Source organism: Sus scrofa, chromosome 5, assembly GCF_054392235.1.
Source record: "Sus scrofa isolate SSC_HxYL_T2T_F1_AM1 chromosome 5, Sscrofa_HxYL_maternal_Yorkshire_Landrace_v2.0, whole genome shotgun sequence".
Taxonomy (NCBI): domain Eukaryota; kingdom Metazoa; phylum Chordata; class Mammalia; order Artiodactyla; family Suidae; genus Sus; species Sus scrofa.
In genome coordinates this window covers 108,182,968-108,206,312 of record NC_139387.1, presented here as the reverse complement: position 1 = coordinate 108,206,312, position 23,345 = coordinate 108,182,968, and the positions used below count along the sequence as shown (strand labels likewise).

The window sequence follows — 23,345 nt, the reverse complement described above, 5'->3', positions numbered from 1 at the left end:
GAAATATTGAAAATGAAAATTGAGGGATCAAGCTTCCTGACTTCAGATAATACTACAAAGCTACAGTTATCAAAACAATATGGCACTGGCACAAAAAACAGAAATATAGATCAGTGAAAACAGGTACGAAATCCCAGAAATAAACCCAAGCATTTATGGTCAATTAATCTATGACACAGTAGGAAAGAACATAAAGTGGAAGAAAGTCACTTCAATAAATGGTACTGGGAAAACTGGAAAGCTGCATGTAACAGATTGAAAATAGAACACTATCTAACACCATACACAAAAATAAACTCAAAATGGATGAAAGACTTAAATATACATTCAGATACTATAAAACTCCTGGTGGAAAACATAGGCAGAACACTGTTTAACATAAATCAAAGCAAAATCTTGTTTGATCCACCTCCTAGAATAAAGACAATAAAGACGCAAGTAAAACAGCAGATTTAATTAAACTCAAAAGCTTTTGCACAGCAAAAGAAACCATTAAAAACAAAACAAAACAAAACAAAAAAAACCCACAAAAAAACAAAAGACAACCCACAGAATGGGAGAGAAAACTTTGCAAATGATGCAACAGACAAGGGCCTAATTTCCAATACATACAAACAACTCATACAACTCAACAACAACAACAACAAAACTCAATTGAAAAATGGGCAGAATACTTAAATAGACAATTCTCCAAAGACATATGGATGGCCGATAGGCACATGAAAGAATGCTCAAGTTCACTAATTATTAGAAAAATGCAAATCAAAACTACAATGAGATAGCACCTCACACTGGTCAGAATGGCCATCATTAACAAGTCAACAAATAACAAATGCTGGTGTGGAGAAAAGGGTACCCTCCTTTACTGCTGATGGGAATGTAAATTGGTACAATCACTATGGAGAACAGTATGGAGGTACCTCAGAAAACTAAATATAGAGCTGCCATATGATCCAGCAATCCCACTCCTGGGCGTATATCCAGAAAAAAATTTCATTGAAAAAATACATGCACCCCTCTGTTCATTGCAGCACTATTCACAGTAGCCAAAACATGGACCAACCTAAAGGTCCATTGACAGATGAATGGATTAAGAAGTTGTGGTACATATATACAATGGAATATTTTACAAAACTTTCCTTAAAAAAGACACACGCACCCGCATATTCATTGCAGCACTATTCACAATAGCCAAGACATGGAATCAACCCAGATGTCCATCGACAGATGACTGGATTACGAAGATGTGGTATATATACACAATGGAATACTACTTGGCCATAAAAAAGAACAAAATAATGCCATTTACAATAACATGAATGGAACTAGAGACTCTCATCTTGAGTGAAGTCAGTCAGAAAGAGACAAATACCATGTGATATACTTATACCTGGAATCTAACATATAGCACAAATGAACCTTTCCAAAGAAAAGAAACTCGTGGACTTGGACGATAGACTTGTGGTTGCCAAGGGGGAGGGGGAGGGAGTGGGATGGATGGGGATCTTGGGGTTAATAGATGCAGACTGTTGCCATTGGAATGGATTAGCAATGAGATCCTGCTGCGTAGCACTGGGAACTATATCTAGTCTCTTATGATGGAGCATGATAATGTGAGAAAAAACAGTGTATACATGTATGTGTAACTGGGTCACCATCCTGTACAGTAGAAAAAAAATGATGTATTGGGAAATTAAAAAAATATATATATAAACAAATGCCATTTCCAGCAACATGGATGGAAGTAGAGATTCTCATACTAAGTGAAGGAAGCCAGAAAGAATAAAACGAATACCATATGAGATCACTTATTTGTAGAATCTAAAATATGGCACAGATGATCCTATCTAAAAACAGGAATAGATCATGGCCAAGGAGAGCAGACTTGTGGTTCATGGGGGTAGGGATGGGGGAGGGAGTGGTATGGACAGCCAGGTCAGGGCTTTTGGATATAAACTGTTATATTTGGAATGGATGGGCAGTGGGGCCCTACTGTACAGCACAGGGAACTGTGTGTCATTGGGTCCATTTGCTGCACGCAGAAATTGAAGAAACATTGTAAAGCAACTATACTTAATAACAAATAAAAAGCCATGTTAACTGTATTTATTTAGCAATTAAAAGTTTTACATAAAAAGGAAATATCCAAGGATATACTGAAGATTAAATATAAAACATCAAGAACTGTCTGATATTCCACATAAATACCTTAAAGTATATAATAGAAGAGAAATGCTAAGTTACAACATATAATGTTCCATATCTGTGATAGTTTTGATTAAAATATTTTTTTCCAGGAGTTCCCGTCGTGGCCCAGTGGTTAATGAATCTGACTAGGAACCTTGAGTTTTCGGGTTTGATCCCTGGCCTTGCTCAAGTGGGTTAAGGATCTGGCATTGCTGTGAGCTGTGGTGTAGGTCGCAGACGTGGCTCCAATCCCTCATTGCTGTGCTCTGGCGTAGGCTGGCTGATTCAACCCCTAGCCTGGGAACCTCCATATGCCACGGGAGTGGCCCAAGAAACAGCAAAAAGACAAAAAAAAAAAAAAAAAAAAAAAAAAAAAAAGACAAAAAAAAAAGAAAGAAAATTTTTTTTTCCAAATTAATTTTGCAATATTCAGAAAAAATATTGTAGGTTTTTGTTTTGACAAATGAAAAAGAGTTTTCAGTTATTTTCAGTTAAGGGTAGTTCATATCTTGGGAAACAGACCTCTCCAAATGATACATGGATTCTTGTGATAATCAATATTTGATAGCATTTTTATTGTAGTGCCAGTGAAAATACCAACTGAAAATATAAATACAGCTGTCATCATTATTTGGTAGAACTCATCTCATAAAGCTTTTCTCAGTTCGATAAACTTTTCTTTTTGAAAAGTTGTCATTACCAAAGTAATGAAAACACACATATGTGTACAAATGTGCTTTAGTTGAGATTATTTCAAAAGTCAGAAAGAAAATGCAATAATTCAGGCAGCATTTTCTCCAAATTATTGATAAAAGTGATCCGCACATATACTGACCTATAAATTAACATTGTTGAAAGATCTGAGCAAAATCTCAGACTTTGTATGAGCTATGAGTTCACTTTCCACATATCACTAAAATAATGATTGAAATTTTAGTAATTTACATCTTACATGAAAAAATTGTGTATTAATATTCTAAGACATTACTATGCAGCAGCTGAGAAATGTCATTCTAAATGTTTTATCTAAGTGGAAATATAAACTTGCTGTTGAGTTTATGGTAATTTTTTTCATTCTTCTTCAGGGCTGACTGGCTGAAATATGTGCAGCCTTACACTGTTATAGCACAATTAAAAGTACACCCTGAAATGTCTTTGTGCTTTTTTATATGCTATATTGGCATTTCCTTTGTAAACCATTCAATTTTGAAGGTTCGGTGAACAGATTTTGATGTTATTTTGCAGTTTAATGACACATCTGAAATTAAAGAATGTAGTTTTCATTTGTGAGGTCAGTCATTTTAATTGCTCTCCCAGGGTTATGCTTATCACTTTCCCACTCTTGGTAGCGTGATCTTTTTCCCATCTCTTTTTATTTGTTTGGAGAGCTCTTTTATTGTGTATTTATTCACCCCAATAGTTTTATTTTTATTAGTGGATGATAATTTATCAAGATGCACTTGAGCAGTAGGTGAATCATAGAGACATGCCCCTTGTTCTTTTTTTCTCATGAAATATTTTTTTCCATTGAATCACAGAAACAGATGTTCTAACACCACCATGCAAAATCTTTTATCATCTCATTTTGAAAGTAAACAGTCTCCCAAGCCCATGGAGCAAGGCACTGTACCTGATTCATTTACCAGAAAGTTCATAATAAAATTTTGTGCATTTCTATTTTAACCTTTTCTCATGTATGTTTAATAAAATGCATTATCCTATACCCTAAATTTTCAGCTCCTGATTCTCCCCCACAAGATTTCTCTGTGAAACAGTTGTCTGGTGTCATGGTGAAGTTGTCATGGCAACCACCCCTGGAGCCAAATGGAATTATCCTCTATTACACAGTTTATGTCTGGTAAGAATTTTTTTCTTTTTTGGAAATAGTTCTGAGAACAAGTACTTATCTGTAACGTAATAGGAATGCAGTTTCTGAATTTCAGATTGTGATACTACATTAGAAATCTGATTATTAATAGGCTAGTTCCTATGCTTTTATTAAGAAACAACTTTTTCCCATATTATGTAGAGGTCTAAGCATAGTCAAATAATATGGTTTTTGTAACCAAAACAAAAAATGATGTATTATGAATAATCACACTAAATATTTTGCTCCTCAGAGTCAAGGACTAGTCAACTTATGTGAATATGAGTGTGTCATATTAAAGGCCTTCAGAGTTTTACTCATTTATTCTCTGTGCCTGTCTTTTTAAGTTTCTGTAAGTAGAAAAATTTAAAGCAAATTTAACTAAAAGATGTCTTTTCAGAAATCGGTTATCTAAATCAGTGTTCCATTGAGATATAAGCAGTGTATTTATTTTTTCAGACCACCTTTACCCTCAGTGCCTGTTTATGTGTCAATTGCGAAAGAGACAAAATCCTATAGTTTCTCATCACTTAACAATATGGTTGTATTGCTTCATGAAAACTCAGTAGATAAAAATCCTCACTTTGATCTAATATAAATCCTCTGTAATGATTCACGAGTTCTGTAATTCACCGTATTTCCTAGTGTTTGTTAAGTATTTCAACTCGGAAAATGCGATTTACACAATGTAGAACACAGGCATTTCCTGCTTTAATATTTCTGACTTGGAAGGTCCAGCATTGAGTGAGAAGGCTCCTCTTCCTTTTCCTAAAGAAAGATTTGCTCCCCATCAGCCCTCTTTCAACCCTTTGCACACTGCCCCTTAGGGCGCCCCTTCCTGTGTTCTTCCTTGCCTGACCCCTTGTCATTGTGCTTACTCTTTGGCGAAATTGGAAGTGACAGGAGGGATGTGAGTGGGAAGAGAAGCACTGAGAAGGTAACCGTTCCCCTTTATTACTCTACTCATTCCTTTCTCAGTTCATCTTTTCGTTCCTACTTTCAATGCTGTTGAGAGGACCTAGGTGCCTGTGAACAAGACACATGTAAGGAGTTCCCGTCGTGGCGCAGTGGTTAACGAATCCGACTAGGAACCGTGAGGTTTTGGGTTCGGTCCCTGCACTTGCTCAGTGGGTTAACGATCCGGCGTTGCCGTGAGCTGTGGTGTAGGTTGCAGATGCGGCTCAGATCCAGCATTGCTGTGGCTCTGGCGTAGGCCGGTGGCTGCAGCTCCGATTGGACCCCTAGCCTGGGAACCTCCATATGCCGTGGGAGCGGCCCAAGAAATAGCAAAAAGACAAAAAACAAACAAACAAACAAACAAAAAAAGACACATGTAAGACCCTGCCCTTAAGGAGTTTAAAATATAAAGAGATAAGTGGATTATGCCTATACGTAAATGACGGGAAATCATGAGGAAAGAGGGCTACATTTGATGGAATGCTTTGGCCATCCTCTTTGAAGAAGGGGTGTTGAGTTGTGATCTGAAGGATAAGAGGGAGCTTGGCAGGAGGATGGCAACATCAACTGCATAGGCTCTGTGGGACACGCACTTGTCATTCTGAAGGCCATAGAGGAGGTCGGTGTTGCTAGGGGTAGAGAGACAGAGGAGGGTTATACTGAAGGGTAGGAAGCCAACTAAGCCATCATAAGGATTCGGTTTTTATTTCAACTCTAATGGGAATTATTAGAGAATCTCAAGCACCTTGAGCACTTTATGAAGAATGAATTGCAGGAGCAAAAGTGTTAGCAAGGATACTAGGTAGGAGATTATTTTATAATCTTGGGCCATAGACAATAATGGGATGGAGGAGAGAGATGGGCAGCTTTTTATTACATTTAAGTAGAAGAGTTGATAGGACTTGGGGATGGATTGGCTGTAGGAATGAAAAAAAAAGATAAAAAAAATCAATGAGGACTTCTAGATTTTTGAATCAAGTGTGATGACTGAGATTTTTGACAGATTTTTGACACCATTTTGCTGAATTAGAAAGAAAAATTGTAAGTGAAAAAAAGTTAATGAAAACGAGCATCCAGACTTTGCTGGCTAGGGTTTCCAGCCCTCCCTTGTGAGAACAATGCCATTCCTCTTCCCCAGTGATCATGCTGTATGGATTCAACTCTCCAATAGTACTTTTTCTCTCCTCTTTTTGTCTCCCTCCCTAAGACGGGTTCTAGGTACAGGGGAAGCCCACTGAAAGTAGGATAACAAGCTTTTGATATTGTGGATCATCTCACCTGTCATTTTGGGAATCTTTCTGGAGCCCACCTGTTACCATAGCTTCTAATTTCAAGGTTTTTCTTTTCTGTTTTAGCCCTGACCTAACCTCATGTTTAGTCTAGTGCCCTGGCTCTCTTACCACGCCTTTCTCAACCCCCAGGATGCTCTCAGTTGTTTTCTCTGAATTTGTAGTGTGCAGGACTGGGAAGGTGATCTCCCCAGCTCTGGGTGCTCTACCACAAGAGTCCTCAGATCTTACTGGGTAGAGGTGGTCGCTGGGCATAATTACTTCCTAGACAAAAGTCATGCCGTGTTGAAGACAGATTTTCTAAGAGGTTCGTCATTTTCTTCGCCGTCCTGAGAAGAATGAGCGTGCCTACACTGGGATTTCCTTCACCAACCACCACTCTACCCTCAACTTAAGATTCTAGGACATTCCAGTCTGACTGCTTGTCCTTTTCCTCCTGTCACCTTTTCTTAGTAGTGCAAAACTTTCTCTTTTTCTTGACTGGTGAAAGCTTTCTTTTTGCATATATGCCTTCCTTTCTACACAAGGACTTATAAAACTTTATGGTCTAAAATCATGAAGGATTGACTCTCCATGTGGAAGGAGAATGTAGAACACACTTTTTCCTCAGTAGAACTTGGCTTTATTTTACACCCACACACACCCACACACCCACACCCCTGCACAACAAGGGAAAGGGAGACAGAGGAGAGGGAGAGAGATTGAGATCTTACCTGCTTCAAGATCTACTTTGTTCATTGCCACATCTGGAACAGAAAGCTACCTGACTCAAAGTTAGAAAACTAAGTATTTGTGGAATGGATGAATGAATGAAGAATATATTTTAAGAGTTAAAAATTTAACATTGACTTATTCTCTTTGCATTTTGGGCATAAGAGTAGTGATGCTTTCCCAGACAATGGATGCCTCTGGTTGAATAGAGTAAGGTCTTATAAATAAAGAATAAAAAAGGATAACACCTTAACATGTCCAAGAATATTATCTATAATAGACTGAAATATATATATAAATGAAATGAAGTATATACAGAAATAATTTTCAATTCCCAACATCTTCTTAAGACACCTGTTGGAAGCTTTAGCTGCTGTAGTTAAATGGCTAGTCATAATCCTGGGTTCTTTCATATCACTATCAATAACCACCAATACTTTTTAATACTCTTTAGGATCTCTCCCTATATTAATTTTTAAAAATTATTTATTAAAGTATAGTTTATTTACAATGTTGTGCCAATTTCTGCTATACAGCAAAGTGACCCAGGCATATATACATATATATTTATGCATTATTTTTTTTATTTTACCTTCTATCATGTTCTATCTCAAAAGATTGGATATAGTTCCCTGGGCTATACCATAGTACCTCTTTGTTTTATTCACTCTAAATGTAATAGTTTGCATCTACTAACCCCAAACTCCCAGTCCATCCCATTCCCTCCCCCTCCTCCTTGGCAACCACAAGTCTGTTCTCCATGTCTGTGAGTCTGTTTTATAGGCAGGTTCATTTGTGCCATATTTTAGATTCCACATATAAGTGATATCATATGGTATTTGTCTTTCTGTTTCTGATTTACTTAGCATGAGAATCTTTAGTTGCATCCTATCAATTTTATTGGGGAGGATGGGATGCATGTATCATGATATAACGTGCATGCATTTTGAGTCACAGAGTCATAGGTTTGAACCCCAGCTCTGACACTCAGTTAGCTCTTAAAATACTGTAGGGTGGCTATATTTATTAGCAGAGTTCCTGTTTCAGGGGTCCATATTTCTCTTGTAATTCTCAATTTACATTTTTTGGTTCTTTCAATAATTACCAAATCTTTTAAAAAACAACATCTTTGGATAGTTGCTATTTTCAGCATGTCTGCAGATTGCAGGTTGCCTATTATACTTGTTATACTGGGTGTCTTCTTTCTTTGTCATGAGTATTTCTTTACAAAATAGCTCATGAGTACAATTGTTTTATAATCACTACTGTGTGAGTCACACTTAATTTGTAGATGGTGTATTCAGAAATCTGCTTTAACCCATCACATTTTAAAATAATATTTCCTTCAAAATTTGCTTTGTGAGATAACTTCTGTCATCTAAGTAGCGTTTTTCCTCAGTTATGTTGGTAAAATATGTTTATGTGTTTTCAAATGAGAAATGATCCTTGCATTCCTAGGGCAACTGCCGTTAAATAATGAATTTATATTAGAGCCCTCTAGCTTATTTTTAAATTCACTTTGGATTGGGGTGTAGTATTCTACTAAAATGATTGTACAACTTATTTATTTACTTTATATTTGAATTCAGTTTGGATTTGTTTAGAAATTTTGTTTCTATAATGCCACTAAGGAGTTCCCGTCGTGGCGCAGTGGTTAACGAATCCGACTAGGAACCATGAGGTTGCAGGTTCGATCCCTGCCCTTGCTCAGTGGGTTAACGATCTGGCGTTGCTGTGAGCTGTGATGTAGGTTGCAGACGCGGCTCGGATCCTGCATTGCTGTGCCTCTGGCATAGGCTGGTGGCTACAGGTCCGATTAGACCCCTAGCCTGGGAACCTCCATATGCCGCGGGAGCGGCCCAAGAAATGCCAAAAATAAAAAATAAAAAAAATAATGCCACTAAAATTTAACAGTTTGCTTCCTTGTTTATAAAACTTCTAATTGAATGCCCCATAAGATGCAGCTAAAGACTGTGAAATTAAAATGATGCTGAAAATTCTAGATTATATACAAATTTTGGCTTTTAAACATGTCTCAGTTTTCTTGGTAGTCATTATGAGAAGTAATTTTGAATCAGTCAGTCTGACAAATGTTTATTAAACTCTGTGGGGAGATAAAAATATATATAGAACCTTAAAATGATTGTAGACTAATTAGAGATCAAATATGTCTATGTGAAATAATTTAACTATTTATATTTAAATGTAATATATTAGGAAGTCAAAACAGTTTTACTGTAGCTTTTTATTAAATGTCACTGGTCGAATAATTTCTCCTGTAAATGGCTTTGGATATGCTAAAAAGATACACTAAGTCTTGATAACAGGAAGGAGTTACTTAAAGTTACAGACCTAGAAGATGACAGAGCTAGAATCACACCCAGAGCTGTCTCACCCCAAGTCATGGTTTTCATCACTGGGAATACGTGTGTAACTGGTCTTTGTTCAAAACACTCAGTGTGCACTTAGAGGATTAGTCTTAGTTTGATGACATTTATGATAGAAACTTAGGAAGTTAAAAGTAAATTCAGCTTATTGCATCAACTCATGTGGGATGTTTCTACCAAAAAGATCACTGGCTTGATACTGGTCTGAATTAGTTGATGGCTTTTATCCACTGAGATATGATAATTATATGGTAGCATGTGTAAACCAGTTGTGTAACTGGTCCCCATAGTTTAAATGCTAGATGAACAAATCGAGCTTGTTCAGTAAGAAGTGATGATTGTGGTAGAAGTATTCCAGATCAAATAGATGAAAAACTGTTGAAGAATGGGAATAAGTATTAGTCAAGATTCTTTTGGTTTCAAGTGATTCCTCCCAGCCTAAGCTGGCTTAAGGAAAATGTTGATAGTAAGAACTCAAATAATTTAATCAAGGGTGGTGAACAGAAGAAGCATGGTGTGGGTAACAGCAAGATGGCCTTATGTCTTGAGTATAATAGCACAGGAGGAAAGTGGGAAAAGATGGAACTGACAAGGTGGGCAAGCCAAATACTTGAACTTGAGGCTTGAATAAAAATTTCTCTCTTCTCTCTCAGAGTCTTTCCTTATGGTTTTGCTATTGATGATTCCTCATAAGCAATCATTATTTAGCATAGTCTTGATAAGAAATGAGCAGGGGAATTAGTAAAGCAGAGCAAAGAAGCTGCTATTAAGCTCTAGAATTTCCTTTATGCCCTAGATGTCAAAATGTCATCTGTCTCAGAGAGAGGGAGAGAGAGAGAAAGAGAAGAATGCATAACAGTATTGTATGTGATTATTACATTTTATTTTAATCATTCACCCAAAGATTACACCCCATAGTAAACACTCAAAGGACTTTTCATGACTCTTGGAATAAAATCCAAGCTCTTTATTCTGGCCTGAGGCATTGTGTCCATTCTCAGGAAATCCTTCTCCTCCAGCTCAAGTACAGTCCCTCTGCCCACCTTCTGGACCCTAATTCCTCAAGATGATGGTTTATAAGTGTATAAGTGACCTTTAATGTCATTCTTCTTAGTAAATTTTTCCCCTAATCTTTTAAGTGTGTCTTTTCTGCTAAAGGTAAACAAGTGAAATCAAATCAAAAGAAATCAACCAGCCAACCACATAATGACAATAGGAACAAAAGCAGCAATAAATGCGTGCCCTACTTCCACTCAGATGTTCTCTGAGATTCTAGAAAAGCTTTAGGATCATAGAATGTGCAACTGGTTATGCCTTGCTAGTTTGGGAATGCGTGATAACATAATTATTAACCTACTGATAGCATCCAGCTGTGAAGGGTAAATATTCTAGAGTAAGACCAGTTTTCTGATGGTGTGAAAATTAGTGAAACTGCTGGTTCATATAAGAGAGAAAACAATTTGAAAGAGTCAAATAAATGGAATTTTAGGGGGTTGGTATTCAGTGAGTGAAGGGATTCATGTAGGGAGTTCCCGTCGTGGCTCAGTGGAAATGAATCTGACTAGGAACCATGAGGTTGCAGGTTTGATCCCTGGCCTCACTCAGTGGGTTAAGGATCTGGTGTTGCTGTGAGCTGTGGTGTATGTCTCAGATGCAGCTCAGATCTGATGGTGCTGTGGCTGTGGTGTAGGCCGGCAGCTGTAGTTCTGATTAGACCCCTAGCCTGGGAACCACCATATGCCACAGGCACGGCCCTAACAAGACAAAAAGACAAAGGAAAAGAAAAAAAGGATTCATGTAGAATATTTAGATAACAGCAAATTTTGAAACAGCAAGTTTTAAAAATAAGTTCATAGGAATGAGCAGGAATGGATGTAGCATCAGGTTGGATTGCCCACATGGAACACAGTACCCCATGCTGAAGATGAGAATTAAGATCATGACTTTTCAAAGAATCTCAAACCTTGTTTAGAAAACCATTCATCTGTTAACCCCAAGCTTCCAATCCATCCCACTCCCTCCCCCTCCCCCTGGGCAATCACAAGAAAACAAAACAATAACAACAACAAAGAAAACCACTCATGTTCACAGTAGGGGAGATGGGGAATTTTGTTTAAGTCTTTCCATGTGGCTTTGGTATCGATACGTCCTCATGAGCAATCATTGCTTAGCAGAGTCCTGATAAGAAATGAGCAGAGGAATTAGTAAACCAGAGCAAAGAAATTGCTCTTAAGCTCTAGAATTGTCTTTATACCCCAGATGTCAAAATATCATGTCTTTTGAAAAAAATTATAAATTAACTAGGAAATACCTTCGTCTTCCGGAGTCCATTGATTTTATCCCAAGACATTTTCTTTGTGTTGCCAACTAGGGTAGACACATAGGAAGACTCCATCTTATATTTATTCAAAATAATTTCAGAGTCATATGAATTCCTCTGAGGAATGTTGTCGTAAAGTACTTCTGGAATTAAATCACCAAAATGATAGCCCTGGACTCCCCTGTTTTGTTTGTTTTGTTTTCTCCCAGTTTGAAAGTTCACACACTGTTTGGGACATCTGGATGATGGGCACAGTTACTGGTTAAGTATCGTGTGACATGTATATTCCTTCAATTTCCACTTGGATTCCATGACTCTGGGTAGAGGTAGACGCACTTGGTCAGGCCTTCTTTCATCCTCTCCTTTCTTGCTCAACCCCCTGTTCTGCTCTCAAACCTCACATACTTGCTCTTCAGTGAGCCGTTGTCTGTGTCTCTGGTGACTGTGCTTTAGTCTCCTTTTCTACTCTGATCACAACTAATTTCCTCACTCATAGCTTTTCTTTTTCTTTGCTCTTAGCCATGAGCGGAAAAATTGTCGGTGAGGGGATCACACGGTTATGAATGTGTTGTTTTATAATTACTTACCTCTGCGTCTCTCTGCTTTGAAGATGGAGCCTGTCTTTTCTCATTTATGCCTAGTGTAGTTCCTGATGTAAAGTAGGTGCTCATTGAATTTTGTCGAATTTTGTTGCATATTGACTGCATGCATATCATCACTCATTCAGAAGAGATGGAGAAGGTATTTATATCGCTTCGTTTGGAGCACTATCTAAAAAAACCAGTGCTTCCCCTTAATTTCAATATATATTATTCTCTCTTTAAAAGACAAATGAGTATAGCAAAAGGATGTGTGTAAATAGTTATTCCAAAAATTGGGCTGCAAATGACCAGTAAGAAGACACTCTACTTCACTCAGGGTCAGAGATGTGCAAATTAAATAAATGTTTTGGTCAATTAAATTTGCAGTAATTAAGAAGATGAATGTCCAGACTAATAGTGAGAGTTTGGACACATTGTTGTGACTCCAATCATAATAATTTATATTTTTCAACTGTAATTATTTAGGAACAGTTATCATTAAAATACATTTTTAAAAAATATGACTTAATTACACTATAGGGAATTTAACTTGCAGAAATTAAAGTGTCATTATGAAAAGATATTTGAGTAAGATTGATTACTGCATCATGGTTAGTAATAACTAAAGAAAAAAGGGAGGGAAATAACCTAAATATTACTTTATCAAAAGAAGGTTGAGTAACAATGGTACACCCTGATTAGGCAACTACAGGAAAAAAAAAAAAAGGAACAAACCCATATAGATCATTGTTATTAACCTGATAACCCGATCAATCAAAGAAAAAATAAAATTTATACTTTTTGAATGGAAATAAAACACCATAATGAAACACATAATAACCTATTGTAATTTCTTTATGGCCACACCCATAGCATATGGAAGTTCCCAGGTCAGGAATCAAATTCAAGCTATAGCTATGACCTGTGCCACAAGTGGGGCGACACTTAACCCACTGTGCCAGGCCAGGGATCAAACCCGTGCTGCCACAGAGACAGTGCTGGATCCTTAACCACATCTGCTGCACCACAGTGGGAAATCCTGTTACAATATTTTTAAGCTAGTAAGAACAAAGTAGAGGTTTTTAAACTAAACTAGCTAGCACTAGGAGTAATAACTGATTATAGCAGTGTCGGAACTGGGTTTCTGATGCCGGGGGTGGTGGTGGTGGGGACACCTCTGTCGGATTGGTCATGAGATGGTTCATTGAAAGCAGAGCACTCAGGCATCAGCCCAGAGGTTTCTCTGTTTCCTCCAAACTGGCAGCAGCATGAGAGCAGGGAGGATGGAGTCGGGTCCTTGGAGACAGCATCACTTCTTGCTGTTTTTCCTTCTGGGTGCTCAATTTTATGGCACATAAAAGGTACATTCTGAACTTATAGCACAAGTTGAAGCCTTGACTGAAATTTATCTATACTCAGATATTTTTCTACTGTAGTTATTAAAATAGCCACAGTTCTAAACTTTGAAAGACAAACCCCAAACCCTTGTTTTTCTTTTTTAATTATTTTTTCCATTATAGTTGGTTTACAGTGTTCTGTCAATTTTTACTGTACAGCAAAGTGACCCACTCATAATATATGTGTATATATTCTTTTTCTTCATAATGCACATGTATATATTCTTTTTCTTACATTATCTTCCATTCATGTTCCATCACAAGTGACTAGAGATTGTTCCCTATGCTATACAGCAGGATCTCATTGCTTATCCACTCCAAATGCAATAGTTTGCATCTGTTAACCCCAAACTCCCAGTCCATCCCACCCCTTCCCCCTAACCCTTGGCAACCACTAGTCTGTTCTCTATGTCCATAAGTTTGTTTATGTTCTTTTCTATACAAAGCTTCATTTGTGCCATATATTAGATTCCAGAAATAAGTGATATCATAGGGTATTTGTCTTTCTTTTTCTGACTTACTTCACTTAGCATGAGAGTCTCTAGTTCCATCTGTGTTGAGGCAAATGGCATTATTTTGTTCTTTTTTATGCCTGAGTATTATTCCATCATGTATATATACTGCATCTTCTTAATCCATTCATCTGTCAGTGGACATTTAGGTTGTTCCCATGTCTTGTCTATCGTGAATAATAATGCTCCAATGAACATAGGGATGCATGTACTTTTTCAATGAAAGTTTTGTCCAGATATATGAGGAATGGAATTCCTGGGTCATATGGGAGTTCTATATTTGGTTTTCTGAGCTACCTCCGTACTGTTTTCCATAGTGGCTGTACCAGTTTACATTCCTGCCAACAGTGTAGAGGGTGCCCTTTCCTCCACACCCTCTCCAGCATTTGCTCTTTGTTGACTTATTAATGATGGCCATTCTGACCAGTGTGAGGTGCTGTTTCATAGGAGTTTTGATTTGCATTTCTTTAATAATTAGTGATGTTGAGCATTTTTTCATGTGCTTGTTGGTTATCTGTATCTTTTTTGGAGAAATGTATATTCAGGTCTTTTGCCCATTTTCCAATTGGGTTGTTGGATTTTTTTGCTGTTGAGTTGTGTAAGTTGTCTGTATATGTTAGAGATTAAGCTCTTATCAGTTGCATCATTCGAAACTATTTTCTCTCATTCCATAGATTGTCTTTTTGTTTTTTTGTGTGTGTCTGTGAAGATCAACCAGGGCAGATGTGGAAACTCTGAGGTGAACTATTGAGTTTGTTATTCAGAAAATTTATAAAGATTGTCTTCTTTTATTGAAATATATAGATATGTAAGACAAAATTTGTGTCTGACCTGCATTTTCCAGGTAATTGCTTTGATTCTGCATTATCTATGAAACATAATGGAATTTTTCTTATTGTAGTCAGATGCTTATCTGAAGTTTTTGCTGTGAAGGTCAGGGCAAAAAGGTATTTGTGCAAGGCAGCAGATGATAATAATATGCTTGAAAAGACATTTTAAAAATAAAGATAATGCAGTTAGATTGCTTTAGATAATTTCACCGCTTTAGAGATCTGAATTGAATTAGCTCTTTCGTAGTGTTCTGATGACCTGTGGCAAGTGACAGGAGTATGGGATGGGGTGAATTTCTATGGCAAGGCATCATTCTCAGACTAATAGCCTAATAGCCACAGCACTGAGAATTTTAAAAGCCCCTTTCTGTAGTCTCAGGAAAGTCAAAGAAAGTTGTCTTTACTGCTTCCAAAAAAGAATGGCTGATGAAACTGTTTCAAATTACTATGTAGCCTGACTAATCCTGCCTGTCTCCAGTTGTATACTCTGAATCCTTATTTCTCTCTATGGTAAGTTTTCCAACTATTTTTCAGATAACCATTCTTATATTTAGAGTAAGTTGATGTTTTTATGATGACAAAACTATGGCTGAAAGGCATCTCTTGATGGATATCCTTATTCACTTAAAATCTGTTATTCCCCTTAATGATTCAAGAATTCACATATTTCAGTGGTAAAGAAAAAGCATTTTATGTTCAGAGAGATTATCCATTTACCTCTTGGATGTTTGGTGTTTCTTAAGAAGAAAAACATGAGATATGCATTTTTTTCTGTGCTATTAATTGTATTTCTTCATCTAAATTCTTTAAAAATTTTATTGCTCTTAATGATCTAAATTTATTTATTAAATGCACAGCTTCCAGTACCATTATATACATATTCATTCTTTACCCGATTCTAGGGAAACTGAACTAACATGACTGAATTAATTGTAATGCTGTATTATTAGCAATGATTTGCCCTTTAGACATACCCAGCTCCCCTGGGATTTTGGCACTTTCTTGGAGAGTTTGAGTCCATATTTACTTTCTTTTCTGAAGTGACATTTTAGATAAATTTAAGATTTTAACTGAGAAAGAGATGTGAGCTCTCCTTTCTTCCCTTTTATGTTATACATAATTTTAAATCTTGTTTCTGATTAAGTAAATAAAAGGTAACCAAGACTCTTTATTTTAGGTATTACTATTCAGGTCTTTGCCATTTATTTATTTGAATTGGTCTGAAGTAAATGCTGCTTTTGTACAGTATATGGTATATAGATCTGACATTTGTGTGGTATTTATAAGATTTTGCCAGTTCTTCAAAAGAATAGATATTTGAACAGTAGTTCAAAGAACTAAAATATTGATATGAAAAGGGATGCTGTCACCACCTTGAAAAAACAGCTTTCCTAGAGATCCATTAGAATCAGCCCAAGAGAACTTGAATGGGAACATCCTGTGAATACTTGGTTGAATTGCTGAATGTTCTTGAAAACAAAAAACGTATTTATTGACTTATTCTGAAATTCACTCTTTTCAGCATTTCAGGATAAGCGGCAAGGAGTTCCCATCATGGCTCAGTGGTTAACGAATCTGACCAGGAACCATGAGGTTGCGGGTTCGACCCCTGGCCTTGCTCAGTGGGTTAAGGATCCGGCATTGCCGTGAGCTGTGGTGTAGGTTGCAGAGGCGGATCGGATCCCACGTTGCTGTGGCTGTGGCGTAGGCTGGTGGCTGCAGTTCCGACTGGACCCCTAGCCTGGGAACCTCCACATGCAGTGGGAGCGGCCCAAGAAATGGCAAAAAGACAAAAAAAAAAATAATAATAAGATAACTCTGGCAATATCTATCAAAAACCAAATAAACATACCCTTTGACCTAGCAATTAAATAAAAAAAAAGATAAGTGGCAAGTTTAGCCTATTGGTCCATATTGGTAACTCTCTGTGTATAAATATTGCTAATTTCTAATATCCTTACGCTCAAAATGTGTGTGTCATGTTTAATTCAAAGAGCAATTATACAAATAAGCTTTTATCTCTCCTAGGGATGTGTCCTCATTAAAAACTGTTAATGTCACTGAAACATCGTTAGAGTTGTCAGATTTGGACTATGATTCTGAATATAGTGCTTATGTAACAGCGAGCACCAGATTTGGTGACGGGAAAAGGAGAAGCAGTATCATTCACTTTCGAACCCCAGAGGGAGGTGAGTTCTTCGGGGTGTAGAACAAGTAAAAGAATATCCTACTCAGGAAGAAAATGGAAAGTTTATGAAAGTATGAAGAAGTCTTATTAAACTGAATACATGTCATTGGTTACATGCAAGTTGGTTTTCGGTCACTCTCTAGCTATGTGGTGTTGGGAATGTTATTTGATTTCTCTGCGCCTCAGTTTCCCATCTGTACTGTGGAAACTATATTATCCACTTCGTTGGGTCCTTATGAGGGTTAATTGAGTTTATATTTGTAAATGCACACAGCACAGAACTCAACACACAGAAAGCATTTTGTGTGGGTTTTGTTTGTACGTTTTTTGTTTTTTGGTTTTTGTGGTTTCTCTTTTGTTAGTTTGTTTTTTAGGGCTGTACCTGTGGCCTTTGGAAGTTCTCAGGCCGGGGGTCAAATTAGACTACAGCTGCCAGCCTGCACCAGAGCCACAGCAACACAGGTTCCATCCGAGCCACGCCTGAGACCTATACCACAGCTCACAGCCACAAGAGATCCTTAACCCACTGAGCGAGGCCAGGGGTCGAACCCTCGTCCTCATAGATACTAGTCGGATTCATTTCCGCTGAGCCGCGACAGGAACTCCAATGTGTGTTTTTTAAATGGAACAGAGTAAAACGCATGTTGTCAGCTCTGTGCCTTTGTCTTCCACTATTCACTTTCAGAATTCCAAGTTAAATTAGAATTTTAAATTATGCATTCTATATTGGAAACTTGCCATAGTGTTGTTTTCAAATCCAAGGAAGTAGGCGTGCCTTAGAACTGGGAATGTGTTTTATGAGGAAGAAATCCATCTGTCCTGTGCCTGGATGTCGCTAGGGTTTATTGTTAGGGGGATGGCCCAGTGAGCCTAGTGGATTTCATTTCTGACTCCTCTTTAGATACTGTTCCTAATTTCTTTCTTTTAAATACTCACCAAAATTTATCGAAGGCAGGTAAATAACATTTAGAACATTTCAGACGTTATTCGAGATGCACGTACAGTGTTTTGTTCCCTTGTTTGTTTTTAGCACCAAGTGACCCTCCCAAAGATGTTCACTATGCAAACCTCAGTTCTTCATCAATTGTTCTTTTCTGGAAACCTCCTTCGAAACCTAATGGGATTATCCAGTATTACTCTGTTCATTACAGAAATACTTCAGGGACTTTCATGCAGGTAAGATCTGCGTTTTCTCCTGGTTCTTCATTTGCATCCTTCAGCGTTGTGGACGGTGATAAAGACAGCATGGTAGAAAAAAATCCCGCTTCTCTTCCATTGAGTGTTATGCACAGACATTTTATAAAAACTTCCACTGACATAGAAAAGTGTGGTGGAAAAATACATATTAATCTTTTTATCTGTCTATGCATGCACACAGATGAACACACAAATACACACACATTTCTCTATCCGTTTCAAATGTGTTACCAAGAACGAAGCTGCCACCTTTTAAAAATTCTTTATATGAATATAATGTACAATGCTACTTCTCCAAGAGTGTTCTCTAGAGAGCCGATTGTTTCATTCATCCTCAATTATTTCTCAGCTAAAAAAATTTCCTTTGGAGTTCCCCAGTGGCCTAGAAGTTAACAATTTGAAATGATCATGGCTGTGGCTCAGGTTTTGATCCCTGGCCCAGGAATTTCTGCATGCCAGGGGCACAGCCAAATTTTATTTTTCCTTTGTATATAATATAAATAGTTTTCATGTTTGGGTGTGTTTCTGTGTTTTTCCTTAATTCTAAAAATGTTTTCAATTGTTAGCAGGAGGTATTATTATCATCATCATTATTACTGCGTAGCATCAGATGTAATGAAACTACTAAAATATACTTATTTAACCTGAGGTAGGCAGTGTTATAGGGTCACACAATTTGTAGTTGGACACTTTCTGGGATTTGAACAATTATAGTTATAAAAATAACTAGAGTGCATTTCATTTAGAAAAATACTTTCATTTCTCCAAACTAAATATTTCACAAAACTCTAGTATATGGCAAGAATCAAACCAGACTGGTTGGAATTGAATCAGGAATGGGGAGAATTGGAATATAATTTGGGAAACATTAATTTAGAGGAAACCCTGCTATTTGCAGACAATGTGCCTTACCGATAGCAACTATTGACTATGCATTGACTGTGACTCTGACCTTCATTAAGTCCTTGTCTCCTTTAAACAGAAGGCGAGAAGAGATAAGTCTTACTAATTCTAAGGTGCCTGATTCCATTTGTGACTGACAACCAAGTTAAGCCACTAGAGTTAGTTAGTGAGCAGAAATCTCCGGGAACAAAGTATGACTTGCTTTCATACAGTTTAGATAATGAACAGAGTCAGAGCAGAAGTTTGCGAATTGTCTCAGGACTTAACCCAGCAGTGGGTAAAAGAAAGTCCAGAGGTTGGTTAGATTTTTACATTCTGCTCAAGACCCTGCAAGAGTAGGATTGTGTAAGAAAGGGAAATCTGTTTGTTTGTTTTTTTTAAATTCTGTACATCAAACAATTTTTGCTCTTTTTGTTCTGCTCTCTATTTGGGGGAGAAAAATGGAAATTAGTGTGCAATTTATTTTTTAACACATTATGTTTACGAATTTAATAATATGTCATTATGTCATAGAGGCCATTCAAACTGCAGCTTTTCATCCATGTATTTAACCAACATTCTGTATTTAAAATTCAGTAGTTCTGAAACTTGGCAAAGGTTTTGCCTCTGTGCAGTTTACTTTATGGCTTGTATTTGATTCTATTTGGGTTCTTTTTGACCACGTCTAAATAATCCAGTGTAGATGTTTAACTATGATTTCAACATGATTTTATGAACGTTCTTATTCAAACCTGAATACATAATATTATCACATTTGCAATTCACCTGTATTAGAAAATGTAATCTTTTATTAATTTATCTTGCGAATGCTTATAAGTGGGATAGCTGCAAGAGGTCACAGGCTAATGATGTTAAAACATTTCTTATATTCCTTGAAGTTCAGCTGTGCTTTATTTCTAAATTTAATGTTAATATAGCATAAAATATTAAATGTTTAATTTTCTGTTTGGGATTGATAGGATAGAAGAAGCCCTCAAAATGAAAATTATGTAGCAGAAAAATGTATAGCTATTTTCTTCCTTCTCTTTTTTTTCCTTTCCTAATGCATGGCAAATCATATTCTGCTTTCTGTTTTTGGTGTCGGCCACTTGTCTTGACTTCCTCATCCATAGCAAGTAACAGGAAGGAAAGGGTTGTGTGTGGCATTGGCCTTGGCATCCCTTAAAGTCTCTGGTACTGTATCATAATGCTCAATAACTGCTTTAATCATAGAACACAAAATTATTATAACAAACCAACATTATTTTCAGTTATTCGTAGGTGTAATTTTGGGACCCTTGAGTCTGGAGTGAAGTGATGTTTCCTTACTTACTTCCTTTGTGGAACTTAATCTCTCTATCGCTCCTTGGTATTCTTCCTCCAGTTTTCATACATTGTATCTGTATAGTATATTAGCTTCTACATTTTAACCTTTACCTGCTTATGTCTCCTCAGTGTGCCTGACATACTATACTATTATATTAAAAAATGTTGGAGTTCCCTGGTGGCTCAGTGGGTTAGCAATCCAGTGCTGTCTCTGCTGTGGCTCAAGTCCCTCCAGTGGCATGGGTTCTATCCCTGGCCCATGAACTATCCAAGAATTTCCCCATGCCATGGGTGCAGCCAAAAAAAAAAAAAGTGTTAAATGAGTACTGGTTGATTAATCAAATTTGAGAAGTTTTTACTAAATGCCTTCTGACACTATTTCTATACTCAAATAGTAAGACTTCGATAATTTGAGCCACAAGACTTTTTTCCGAAAATAAACAGATGAATGGAATAATCATTTGGATAATTGCTCTAATTCTAAATTCCTTACATGTCTATGCATGTCTACTCACACTCAGCATGAATAACTTACGGGAATTTCAAAATAATTCATTACTTATTGTCCTCAAGGTCATAGGCAGTCAGAATAAATTCTATAACAAAGAAAAATCAAAAACCTACATTCATATTTTAGGAGATAATTTATATAAGCCAGTTATGCCATGTTTAAAGTAAATGCACTAGGAGATCTTCGGGTTCACAGCTTATCTTTCTCTGAGATTATTAGAATGTTTTAACTTGTCTATTCCTAAATAACTCACCACAAAATTGACGTAAATCTTTTATTTACTCTCACTCTTCACCCCCCATCCCAAACCGCAATACTAGCAAAAAAAAATTTGCTGAATTTAGTTTGTCGAACATTGCAGAACATGATAACGGTACATTTTAGTCAAATTGATTGTTCTGTAGTATTTTAAATGGACTTATTACTATTTATTGGTTTTTTATAGTGCGTCAGAGATGGTATTGTTTATATGCTTCATATCATGTGGTCCTGAAAAAAATCTCTCTGTGAAGTGGAAATCATTATTCCCATTTTACAGCTGAAAGAGGAGAAGCTTTGTGAGAGATGGTTTATCCAGGGCTACCCTGCCAGGATTGATAGCAGTTCTTTGGACTCTAGGGTTTTGTGCAGATTGGAATGATTCAGATTTCTTGGGTGTAGATAGATATTATCATATAATTATTCATGCTAATTACCTACATGAGTTTTTTAAAAGTCCGTTTCCTTTATTTCAGAATAGATTCCGACTGTGTGTTTGTGTTTAAAATTTGGTCAATGAGGAAATGATTGCATAACTTTCTTAATTATCAAAAACTGCCTTGGGACAGATATAGCTAGGAGTCAAGCAAGGGAATTTAAAATTTTCTCTTACTCAGCATTCATGAGAGTGCATCTAATTGCCTTCCCATTTTTCCACATGATGGTAGGAGAAAAAAAAAAAAGGTTTATTAAAGGTGAATAATAATCATTTGAATTCATAGAAACAGTGAACACTTTCATAATTCCTACATTGTAAAGAGAAAGAAAAAATTAAAAATTTTATAATCCTGCCAAACCTGGTTAAAAATATGTAATCATTGTTTTGAAAACTACTTGAGCGTTTCATTAGGGAAACTGGCACTGACCAGCACGGTTGTACCATTTTCAGTTTACCAGTGAACCTCGCCCAGTGCTGGCTAAGCTTGGAGATGTTTCTCTGTGCTACTCTATATGTTGATTTAGTAAAAGCTGCTATCATCTAGTCCTCTTTTATAAAAGCATATTTCCAGTTTAATTATTGCAATAAAAATGTTCTATGTTGATTTTCCTAAAAAATTACTATAATAATGAGGCAACCAATTCATGAATGACTATTATTTTGAAATGCTCATATATATTAAAAATATATTCTGAACAATTTAAAAAAATATGTTTATTTTTCAGAATTTTACACTCCATGAAGTAACCAATGACTTTGACAATATGACCGTATCTGCAATAATAGATAAACTGGCAATATTCAGCTACTATACATTTTGGGTAACAGCAAGTACTTCAGTTGGAAATGGGAATAAAAGCAGTGACATAGTTCAAGTATATACAGACCAAGACAGTATGTAAACAAAAAGCATTTATTAATTTTAATAGGACTAATTTAAAATTTTGTAATTATTTCGGAAACTTTTTCTACTTGTATGTATTTCGAGTAAAATCTTTATTTTATTTAAGCACATTAAACTAGTCATAGAGGCTTGAAAATGCATCTAATATAGCTATAAACCTATTGCCATAGTAACAGCCTTTTCTATTCCTGAAAACTGCTGCCATCCGTTTATAAAAATTCTGTCATTTTTATTGCTTCAAAAGATGCCATAGCCATTGGTTATTAGCATGAAGAATCCTGTTGCATACACGGATGGATTTTCCAATAATTAATATACATTTGTTCTGGAAAAAAAATTTTTCTAACAACTTGCTTCTTTTTCAGTCTTTGAACCCACATAGGCCTTTATGCAACATCTTTTTTCCTGTGTTTTTGACTAATATGCTCCCAAATATCTTTTTTTTTTAACCCAAAAGATTTCTCATATGTGGCTTCTGCAGAATCCTGTTCATGCTGAGTATTGAGAAAAGTATAATGATCGAAGCTATTGCTGTTTTTTAGGTTTCAGTTTCGAGAATACAACAATCATGGATCATTGCTCGTATCATCTTCTGGCTGTTT

General features: G+C 36.5%; 1 protein-coding gene across 4 annotated transcripts in view; it reads left to right on the top strand.

Moving 5' to 3' along the window:
• Nucleotides 1–23,345, top strand: part of PTPRQ (protein tyrosine phosphatase receptor type Q) — a 224,236-nt gene that overhangs the window by 49,748 nt on the left and 151,143 nt on the right. For all 4 annotated transcript variants that reach the window (XR_014804594.1, XM_084957734.1, XM_021093069.2 and 1 more), the window contains 4 exons: nt 3,925–4,045; nt 17,067–17,227; nt 18,257–18,402; nt 22,565–22,733. Coding sequence is in view for 3 of the 4 variants with exons in the window: in XM_084957734.1 (XP_084813860.1) it covers nt 3,925–4,045; nt 17,067–17,227; nt 18,257–18,402; nt 22,565–22,733 (597 nt within the window). In the remaining variant the exon portion in view is untranslated. The remainder of the gene's footprint in view (nt 1–3,924; nt 4,046–17,066; nt 17,228–18,256; nt 18,403–22,564; nt 22,734–23,345) is intronic.